At 40.3% G+C, this 12036-nt stretch overlaps 1 protein-coding gene across 1 annotated transcript in view; it reads right to left on the minus strand.

Annotated features, from left to right (window-relative positions):
* LOC145395265 (glutamate receptor ionotropic, kainate 3-like) overlaps window positions 1–12036 on the minus strand; it is a 110426-nt gene that overhangs the window by 11775 nt on the left and 86615 nt on the right. Inside the window, exons 5-6 of the mRNA XM_080268946.1 lie at window positions 11726–11906; window positions 10087–10186 (exon numbers count right to left, since the gene is read on the minus strand). Coding sequence (XP_080125072.1) covers window positions 10087–10186; window positions 11726–11906 — 281 coding nt within the window. The remainder of the gene's footprint in view (window positions 1–10086; window positions 10187–11725; window positions 11907–12036) is intronic.

The raw sequence follows: 12036 nt of genomic DNA on the forward strand, positions 1-12036 counted from the left end.
AGGTTCAAAACAAAAGAGTTAGGTAAAATTACAAGTTAAGTTTAATGCTCAAACTAACAACAAAACATTCAGGACTCATAAGGATAATGTAATGGCAAATAAACAGGTTAAATATATGGTTAACTGCAATAGCCTCTATTAACACGAAGTTAGCAAGAGTAAATTTATCTAAGTCAGCCCTGATAAAATGAAAATACACCGGGTAATGCTCAGCTAATGCAAGATAAATTATTACAGATACAAAATATTATCAAAAATGACTGATATAAAACTCTACATTAATCACAAAGACCTCACTAGGCCTAAGAATTAACCTTATGCTACACAGTACAAGAAAAAATGCAATAACACTTATACTCAAATTACACACAGCTGCTAGATGTTTGGAGATTTCTTGAGCACTCACAATAATAATATCTGTACAGGGGAGGACAGAGATGTGAACAAAATGAGGAGCAGATCTAAGTGGCAATGATGCAGAGATTGAGCTCATTATATCGGGGCCAGTAGAGCTTGATACAACTTGTAAGAAGGACGCGCAAATGAAGCCATGGGGACAAAGAGCTGAAAATCCCGCTCTGAATAACAGAGAGAACGACTTACTCTACTATAACGGTAGAAGGGGGGGACTGAGGCGGAACACGCTCGTGATCAAACATGCAGCAACTGTGCGTTAAAATTACACAAAGGATGATGAAATCATAGGCTATGTAACACCTCCCCACAAAGAAAAAAGAAATTTACAAAGGAAATTTCTTATTACTCTAAAACAATCTGTATATGGCATTACAGAACATGCAAAAGTCTTTCCTAGAGTTACAAAACATGAGATCTCCCTAGCACATTCAGTCATAGGTACTTGCCAGTATCCCTTTAACAAATCAAACCTACTTATGTACCTAGCCTTTCCGATCTTGTCTATGCAATCTTCCACACGAGGGAGAGGGTAAGTATCTGTTTTAGTTATCTGATTAACACGTCTGTAGTCGATGCAAAGCCTCTGTGACCCACCTGGCTTAGGGACTAGAGTGACAGGAGAACTCCACTCGCTCTGACAGGGCTCAATCATCTTGTGGTCCAACAGGTAGCCAAGCTCCTTCTGGATGAGAGGAACTTTCACTGGGTTCACACGGTAAGGAGGCAATTTAATTGGCTTTGCGTCTCCAACATCGACATCATGCATCAACACAGTGGTTCTTCCTGGAGTGGCACGGAACACTTGTGGGTACTCCTGCAGTAATGCCGAAAACTCCTGCCTTTCCTTGGGAGGTAGATGAGAAAGCTTAGTCTGGAGATCATTCATGATATCAGGATTCTTCCCCAAACTATCACTCAGGCTCATGCTGCATAGGAGAACTTCACTTGTAGACTCGGGTGGAACAGCTACAGTGCAGACTGGATTATTTTCGTCCCGCCTGTGATATAACTTTAGCATGTTGATGTGACATAGCTGCTTGTTCTTTCTACGATCTGGTGTGGCGATGACATATTTGACATCACTGAGTTTCTTCTCCACGAAATAAGGGCCACTAAACTTGGCTTGAAGAGGTTGCCCATGAACTGGTAGCAGAATCAAAACCTGATCTCCTGGCTGAAAGTGGCGTAACCTGGACTTCTTATCATACCAAGTCTTCATCTTCTCCTGAGCAGCTCCTAAATTCTCTCTCGCCAGCTGTAAAGCAGTGGACAGCCGTTCTTTGAACTTCATCACATACTCCAGCAGGTTGACGTCATCTTCCTCCGACAGCCAGCATTCCTTGAGTAGCTTAAGGGGACCTCTTACTTCATGGCCAAACAGTAGTTCAAAAGGTGAGAAGCCCAGTGATTCATTTGGAGATTCTTTTGCGGCAAATACAACAAATGGAAGACCTTTATCCCAGTCTTTCTGATGTTCCAAACAGTATTTCTTGAGCATCGATTTGAGTGTTTGATGATATCTCTCCAACGCTCCTTGGGTCTGGGGATGGTAAGCTGAAGACGTGATCTGGGTGATGCCCAACTCTTTCAGAGACTGCTTGAAAACATTTGACATGAAATTACTTCCCCGGTCTGACTGTACCTCCTTGGGCAGACCAAACTTTGTGAAGAACCCTAGCATTTCCTTAACCACGTTCTTTGCTGAGATGTTTATAAGTGGAATGGCTTCAGGATAACGAGTAGCCATATCAATCATGGTCAACACATAAGAAAATCCTGAAGAAGTCTTAGGAAGAGGGCCCACAATATCCACCAACACACGGGTGAAAGGCGCCTCAAAAGGAGGAATGGGAACTAGAGGTGCAACCTTTTCGGTCTGATTACACTTCCCCACAACTTGACAGGTGTGACAAGACTTACAATACCAGGAAACATCCCTGAAGATACCTGGCCAGTAGAAGTGTTTCAAAATGCGTGCCACAGTCTTCCTTACTCCAAGGTGTCCTGCCAAACTGGAATCATGAGCCACTCTAATGATATCCTGCCTACAAACACGAGGGATAACAACTTGATGTACAACCTCCCATTCACAGTCGGCTGATGCTGAGGGTCTCCACTTCCTCATAAGTACTCCTGACTTTACATAATAACAAGTAGAAGCATCGGCTGACTCTTCTTCACTGTAAGCAGAGTTAGCCAGACCTTTCAACTCAGGGTCAGCAACCTGCAACTCAACCAACTCTTGACGAGACAAATTATCAACACTACGGGGTACTGCCTCATCTGGTGAGTGGTCCAAATTAGCAAGAAAAGTGTCAGCTAGGATAACATCATCATCATCATTATCCTCTAAATCACCAGTAACTTTAGACTTAGCCCTAGTGACAGCACATGCAGGGAACACATCAGGGACATCACAATCCTGGGACGCAGCCACTGGCTCACTAGACAACTGAGGAGCTGGACACACTTGACTTCCACCAATATCATTTCCAAGTAAGAAAGTTACACCTGACATTGGGAGTGTCTCAACCAACCCAACCATAACAGAACCATTAACAAAACCAGACTCTAAATTCACTCTGCACAGAATGACAGAGAAGTAATTATTTCCTACACCTTGTAAGATTACAGTTTCATCAGAGGAATTAACATTAGAGCCTAGAACACTGGTCAGCATAAGGGATTGGCAAGCACCTGTATCACGATATATTTTAACTGATTTCCTGTCATTACTGTCCAGAGGACTGACAAAACCATCAGACAGGAAATTAGCACATGAACTCTTGAGAGTGTCACCCACGTTACTGCTCAAAGAGGCTCCATCATGAAATTTAAGTTACCCCTCAAAGCAGGTTCAGTTAACTCAGTTAAAGAATTCTGGAACTCTCAAGAGTGGACACTAGACCAATTGACTGAATATTTAAAGACTCCTTTTTGTTCACATCACGCTGTCTCCTGAAACATCTCTCCGTAGTATGACCAAGCTTACTACAATAAGTACATTTACTTTTCTGAAATCTAGAGGTGAAGCTGGTATTTACTTCCTGAGAAACATCATCCTTATTCTCTTTCCTGTTACCTGTACTCTGAGTAGAGGCAACGTACTTACTCTCAGCTTTCCCTTTTTCTTTAGAATATCTCTTGTGAGTGAGCACATATTCATCAGCTAAAACTGCAGCATCAGACAAATTATCTATTCTTTTCTCATCAAGATATAGGCTTACATGTTTATAAATACACCTCTTGAAGTCCTCCAGCAAAATCATCTGCTTAAATTTACCAAAATCAGAATCCACATTCTTAGAATTTAACCACTGCTCTAACAGATCTTCTTTGATTCTTGCATACTCAACATGGGATTGCTTATCTTGCTTGTAAGTTGTCCTAAATTTTACTCTATAGGCTTCAGGAACAAGCTCATAGGCCTTAAGAATCAAGCTCTTAACTACATCATAATTATCAGATTGATCCTGAGGCAAAGATGCATAAGTTACTTGAGCTTTACCGGTGAGAACAGTTTGAAGGAGTACTGGCCAATTCTGTTTGGGCCAATTAAAACCTGTAGCTACCCTCTCAAACAACTGAAAATACTTTGTTAAATCAGATTCATTAAAAGGAGGGACAAGTTTAACATTTTTAGCCACATCAAAATCATCAGAGCTAGATGATCCAGTTCCACCTTGTTTCATGCGATACTCATGGTCTGCCTGAATCCTAGCAATTTCAACTTGTGCCTCAGCCTCCTTAGAACGGGCCTCCGCCTCCCTAGCCTTAGCCTCCTGCAGGGCTAGCTGTAACTTAGCTAATTCAATCTGCGTTTGCTCATTTGGAGGAGTTACATTAAGCAAGCTTTCATTAATCATGTCAACAATTTGATCTTTAGAATGATGAGAGCGAACAGCAATTCCCAATTGTTGAGCAACAAGCTTAAGTTCATTCTTTGTTCTGTTTTCTACATCACACACTGTTTGCACATTTGACAAAAAATCTTTGGCTTCATCAAGTGTAGTAATAGTAGACATAATTAATAAGTAACAGTCACAAAATATCAAGCAATATCCTTATGATAATATCCTGAATATCCTGATATGAGGTCGCCAAATTTATGTTACGGAACAGAGAAAGATAACGTACACTTTAAGTGAGAATACTAAAGAGTCACTACTGTCCCGTAAAGTTCCAGGTTCAAACCAAAGAGTTAGGTAAAATTACAAGTTAAAGTTTAATGCTCAAACTAACAACAAAACATTCAGGACTCATAAGGATAATGTAATGGCAAATAAACAGGTTAAATATATGGTTAACTGCAATAGCCTCTATTAACACGAAGTTAGCAAGAGTAAATTTATCTAAGTCAGCCCTGATAAAATGAAAATACACCGGGTAATGCTCAGCTGATGCAAGATAAATTATTACAGATACAAAATATTATCAAAAATGACATATAAAACTCTACATTAATCACAAAGACCTCACTAGGCCTAAGAATTAATCTTATGCTACACAGTACAAGAAAAAATGCAATAACACTTATACTCAAATTACACACAGCTGCTAGATGTTTGGAGATTTCTTGAGCACTCACAATAATAATATCTGTACAGGGGAGGACAGAGATGTGAACAAAATGAGGAGCAGATCTAAGTGGCAATGATGCAGAGACTGAGCTCATTATATAGGGGCCAGTAGAGCTTGATACAACTTGTAAGAAGGACGCGCAAATGAAGCCATGGGGACAAAGAGCTGAAAATCCCGCTCTGAATAACAGAGAGAACGACTTACTCTACTATAACGGTAGAAGGGGGGAGGCAGAACACGCTCGTGATCAAACATGCAGCAACTGTGCGTTAAAATTACACAAAGGATGATGAAATCATAGGCTATGTAACAATATATATATATATATATATATATATATATATATATATATATATATATATATATATATATATATATATATATACCCGTGTGTGTGTGTGTGTGTGTGTGTGTGTATGTGTTTTCAGCTTTCCGAGACACTGCATAATAGGCAGTCTGAATGTATTTTGTCCAATTTACCTTGACCAAAGATTATCATCTTGTATTTTGTAATGTTGAGCTATAACAAAAGCTTAATACTAGATATAGTGCTCGTCACGAAGAAGGGCTTTGAAAAGGAGGTAGAGCAGTATTACTGTCTTATTTTGCTACTGAGCTACGAGAAATAACTGAAAAGGACGAAAATCATCGCCAAGTTAAGGTGAACGAACGATAGCCACTGTGTCTTGTTTCAAACTGACTGAAAGCGCGCAATCGAACAGAGGGTGAATGTAACTGGGTTCCTATGCAAATGTAAATGTGACTAAAATGAGTAAAGAAAAGACAAAGGATATTTTAGATAGCCCCACCTATCATTAGAACACTGTATGGGGAAAAAATTTTTATGTAAAGGGAAGGGCCGAACGCCTGGAGTCCCACCTTGGCTAATCCCTGGTCTGGGTAAAGGTCTGCTACTTGTCAACACTTCGTGTTCATTGGTCAAAAGAAACAATGGAGTTATCTTCCTGGGGGCTACTTCCCCTCGTGGAGCGTGGTTTTGGGGTGTCCCACCCTTCCTAAAACGTGACCAGAGTAAACACGTACTGCACAGTACTAGAATGCAAAAGTTTGTATTATAAAGTTAAAAAACTACAGTTCTGCATAACGGCTGTGGACAACATGACTCTCCCTTGGGAGTGGCCCTCGGGGTTCTCACCATGCTTAAAACCTGGCCAAAGGTCTACCATTGTACAAAATTTTATGCCTGTAGGTTAAAAAAAAAAAAAAAAACATGAACTATGGTTGTGGATAATGTCTTGAACCTGGAGCTCCAGGGGCCAACCAACCCAGTATAGGGCTGCCTTGGGGTTCCAACCTTCCTAAAACGTGGCTAGTTAGACCATCTAACAATTCTACCAATATGGGAACTGTCATGTTTATATGTTAAAAACTGTGACCATAAATAACGGCTTTGGCCGGGACCACCAGGGGTCCCACTCCCCCTTAATAGGGAGTGATAACCTTTGGGGGCTCCACTAAGCTAATAACTAGGTCTGGGTGAAGCTTATCCAGTGTGGATGAGCCAAAAAATGTCACTGAATCTGTTTGGTGAGTGTTGTGGGTGAAGAATGTGGAAAAATGTAAACAGAAACCACAGAAGTGAAAGAGAGATGTCAGAATGTGTGAACAGGGTGGTTTAAGGTACAGGCCTAGCAAGGGGTGTGTTTATTAAATAATTGCATAAAGACAAATAATTACTTCCTACCTACAGCACTGACTGTACTCTACATTATGGTAAAATATACTGGAGAGGGCACAACAAATTGTTTTTAGAGAAGCTAAAAAAAATAAAAATAAAATAAAAAAGCCAGGATAGGTGGAGTTGTAGTCTTATATAGGAAGATAGCTGTGGTTGTCCCCTTGTACAAAAGTAAAGATGAAAAGATGACCAAACTAGGCGTAGAAATTGTCGTGGAATAAACTTGTTGAGTGAGAGTTACGGGTATGTACGTACGTAGTACTTATGTATGTACAGTCGCCAAAATTTCCACCTGGGCCACTTAGCCGCGAGAGGTGGGTAACGGATGCTGGCAACAGTGTATCTGTTTGTTTGTGTGTACATGCTCGACGAAAGTTCGAGTCATCAACTCTCTTCGTCCGTACTGAACCTCAGTCAGAGTTCATCCCAATATTTAGGTCTACAATTTTAGCCGATATTTCAAATTCTTGAAAGTACTGGAGTAATGCGAATACTGGGGAAAACAATAAGGAGAATAACCTAAAAGACCGCATCTTTACATATATTACATAATTATAAACATATTCTTTTTCAGTTGCATGACAACCCATGGCTAAAAATTGTCTACTGAATATTGGGGTGCTACAGAATCGCGCTGACCGACCCTTACGCTAGAAAAATAGATACGACTATATTCGCATTTGGCCAGTCCTGGGCTGGTCACGATTACACCTAATATGAAATACCATATACTTGATCTGAGACATGATTAGATAAGTGAGGTCATTAATCCTTTACAGGATTACCCGTCATTGAACGGATATTCCATTTAAGCTAAGTAGGAGAAATAAGGCAACTGATCGAGCTCGGAGGCTGAAACTCGTTCGTTAAGGCTGCATTGAGTCAGTTAGTCATGAGGCCAGGGCGGGCGCTGGACGCCTAGGTTCGTGGGATTAAAAAAAATAAAATCAGTGTTACAGCCTGTAATGATAATTTCATGTTCTTTATGTTGCATTTACCAATCACATAAGTAATATCACAGGCAACTTTTGAGATCCCAACAATTCAGCATCAATAGCATTTGTTCTTAACAATGACTTAACATTTTATTTTCTGTGATGGAGAGGTGGTGTCTTCATCATTGCTGTAATGTGAGACATGTTAATGCACTAATCGATGAGCGTGGAAATGTGTGACTTCACACATAAGCGGTACCGCTCACAATCTCTCTCCTTCTATATCAATAATTCAGTCATTCGTTAGATGAATGGACTACAAAGGTGTGCTTGTAATGACCATAGTCATATGTATAGGTCGATAGCTGATGTAATAGCATTCTTCGACTAAGAGTATGCATCTCTTTGCCTGTTGAGGTGACAGATTTTAGCCTCCTACCTCTTCGTGGTGCACACAGAACACATAAAAACACTTAGGATTGAAGTACTACCAACGAGGATGACAACTGTTAACAGTGTCTGAACATCATCCTAATGGTATTACTTGGTCAGTGTCATTCTATGATGTTCTGAATGACAGTGCAATCTTACTTGTAACTGGACGCGATGTTATGTAAATGTCATTCCCCAACCTGTACTGATAATGGTATCAAGCGATATGCTGTCGAATGTACTATTATAAGGAGAGAGAGAGAGAGAGAGAGAGAGAGACAGTATTTCAGACATGACTGTGGTCAGACAGCACACTTTTACAGACAGACAGAGAGAGGCTTGGAGCGATTCTAAGTATTTAGTGCATTAACATGTTCATAGGAAAATAAAATGTTTAGTATTGTTAAGAATGTAAATATTTAGTAGAACGCTCAAAGGTTATCTCACCGAACAACTAGTTATCTCACATTTTATCACTGGCGGTATGAATAAATGAAGACACCACCTCTGGCATTCACCATGTCAAGCTTCCATGCTAAAGTTTCCAGTCATTTTAAGCAAACTGGTTGCATGGAATTGATTGCGTGTCACAGGTTGCACGGACTAAGGCCAAATAAGTCTGTGATATTACTTATGTGACTATATATAAAGGTATATATTTATACCATACATATACAGTATATATAGTACCTCCTTATATGTAATATAGTCTTATTTAGATTATTGGTCTGCGCCACCTTATTTTCGATACCAGTTTCATGCAACTGGCTGAGCCGATGGGAGAAGCCGTTCCATTGACATTTTTCGGTTAAAAATCGTCCGTACCCATGCCATTTATTGAGATGAACTCTGACTCTGACTGGGGTTCACTACGGACGAAGAGAGTTAATGATTCGAACCTTCGTCGAACATGTACACACGAACAAACAGACACACTGTTGCCAACACCCGTTCCCCACCTCTCGTGGCTGGGTGGCCCAGGTGGAAAGTTTGGCGACTGTACGTACGTGGTACTTATGTATGTACGTTAACGCACACATTCGTGCTATACTACGCCGAAAGCCCTTAATCGTTACAGGCTTTTTCCAGGCTTCTAGACTGAGGCATTGTGGAGTGTGGAGGAGGGGACACTTGGTACATTTTTACCTATAGGCTAACCAATGTTTGTGTGACGCGGCTGTGACCACGGTTCGCTTCCCCAGCATAGCTAGCCAGTTGAATCTAATTTAACTATTCCCTTCACTCAATATCACCATCGTATGTGTGTCACACGCTAATTTGCTGTGGGCAGCTTGTGAGGGGCTGAGATGGAGTGGCCAGCACGTGGTGGTGATTAGCAGAACACCCCAGAATCACAAAATTGTACATCTAACCTGCCGCCTGATTCAGAGCCTGCCGCCTGATTCAGAGCATCGTTCTGGATTGCCTTGAGTCGTCGAAGATGATGAATATTGGCACGGGCTTCAAACCATGAAGGGAATGTGGGTGCGTAATAACACAACACCCGGAGTCTTTAGAACATCATCGACTGAGCATGTGTGTTATATCGTCCCCTGGGATGAGGGGTTATCAGAATATCCCTTGCATGCCTAATCTACTGCATATCAAAATTTGCACATAAATATTGTGTAAGCCTGGGAAGAAGTGATTCGACTCTAATGGAAGCTTCTCAAAACTCAGGGTTGCGGGTCAAAGTTAAAGCTCAGGCATAGCATTGATTTGCTTTCTGAGCACACTCTGTAGTATTTAATTTATACTGATGGAATCAATACAGAAGTCAAAGCAAGTGTTGCAAAGATGGAAGTAAAGTTGATGATAAAGGATGTTGCTTGCTAACAATGAATGGAATTTTTGTAGATTGAATTAAAGTTTTGCAGGTGTGTGTCACTAATGTACTTTGAATGTATATGTCGGTAAGAGTAAAATAGTAGAAGCAAACTCACTGTTATGTGAAAGTCTAAACAGTGGTGTGACAGAAATGGGTAAAATATATAAAACTTGGATTGTACAAAGTACACCTACTTGTGATTGATATAAGGCATCAAACGAAGCCCTTGACGACCGATCATGCAGAAAATAAGGGGGAAGTAGGTCTCTCTGGCCATGTAGTAGTCGCATCTGCCTGGGAGAAAATGCGATTAGTTGTTATCACTCGTAGTCGAATGTTCAAACCCTTCAGTCCGAAGACGTAAATATTTTTTTAATTTCTGTTACCTTCACACAACTTTTCTCGGCTTAAAAGAGGTAATTCGGATTCCATCAGTTATATATAACCTTCAGCAGCGTCACTTATAAAATTCTTCCCAAGTCGAATAAATCGTCTGGTGGTAGCTAGATTAATTGAAAAATAAGTCATTGGACTAAAGGGCTAAAGATGGAAAGTGGTGGCAGGCACCATAATTCTGACGATAATTGCTGAAGCTTGTGATGGTGCTTGAGTATGTCTGACCTTTCTGTATCGCTGCTGACTAATTTTCGTAACGTGGGATGCAGGCTGGTCGCAACTAGAAATTACATGTGTGCCATTTATGCCCTTCAAAAATAAAGAACACGCTTATAATTTCGTTACTCAGTTTTAATAATACGGCCATATAAGGCCATCTATATCTGAAACAAATCGATAGTACAAAGAAGTAAACACAAGTGGATAATAGGGTGAGTAGACAAAAAAGGAACAGAAATCACTGAGGAAGAGCTTAATGAATGCCTCCAAGCATCAATAATACAACCGGAAGGCAAAGGAGTAACAACCCATATATATTTATTTTTGTCATTTATTGAGCACTTGTTATTATTTGATGTGATTGGTCAGCGTCCCGCATTACAGAAGGCCGTACAGCGATACAGAAATTCAGACATGTTATTTCACCATCGCAGATTTTTATTGTCAGTGACTGTGGGCTTGCCTTCCCCTCTCCAATTTGAATTTTAGATAATAAACCCCTAAGAAATCACTCATGTGTGAGAAACAGATATAAAAACGACATAAATAAAATGCAGGAGAATAGTAGGAGGCAGAAGGCAATAATAATAACTAAGGAAGAATTATAAGGAAGCCTCCAAAGCCAATGAGACTATGGCCATAGGCACAAACATTCGTGGATTAAGCTATGTTACTCCCGTTTGAAAGCGGGAGGGGTTTATATTTAATGAGGCTGAAGTGTAAGTCTGTTTGTCAGCAAAAGTATGGAAAAGCAGAACAAATGGAATTGCACCAAATTAGATCGAGGATCATCAGAGGTACAAGTGATTAAATTTTGGCTTAAAAAGGTCCCAAGTCTTAGGTCAAGGGCAAGGGTAACTCAGACAGCTTTGATCCATTGGTGTCCAAACATAGAGGAAGAGTTGAAAGAGAAGCAAATAATGAAGTGATATGATTTTCAGAGCAATCATTTAAAGGTCAAGGTCACAAAGCTGACTCACAGGTTTGGCATTAAACGTTTGTAAAATGCAGGTGTTACACTCTCTCGGTGCTCCTTTTTACTTCTGCATACGGTACGTTAATGAGTATTTTGTGTGATATTTTTATAACCCAGTTCGAAATTTGTAGGCAATAAATCACAAACAAGAAAACACAAGGTATTATGTGCAAAATATTTGGCTGAGGGAGAGGTGGTGTAAAGCAACCTAAGCTGACGCAAATAAGCTCCTAAGATATCACCTGTTTCTGAGAAGTCATCAGACATGATTTTCTGTATGGTCGTTTCCTCCACCAACAAAGCGTACTCCTGCGTCCTCACCACAGTGTACGCGGCCACGAACAGCTCAAAGGGACGCTTGAATTCGGACCGACCCTCCCTGTTGGCCTGTTCCATCTCGGCATAGATCCCTGATTCTGCTTCCTGCGGCAGAAGATGCATTACCAATTACGCAAAAAAAAAAATAATAATAATAAAAATAAATAAAAATAAAGCACTTCTGTAGAATTTTTTTCCCCCTGGTAAAGGACATCTTGCAGGTTTCCACCATTTG

This window comes from Coenobita brevimanus, chromosome 30 (assembly GCF_032717465.1).
Source record: "Coenobita brevimanus isolate Jiangsu-jjx chromosome 30, ASM3271746v2, whole genome shotgun sequence".
NCBI lineage: Eukaryota > Metazoa > Arthropoda > Malacostraca > Decapoda > Coenobitidae > Coenobita > Coenobita brevimanus.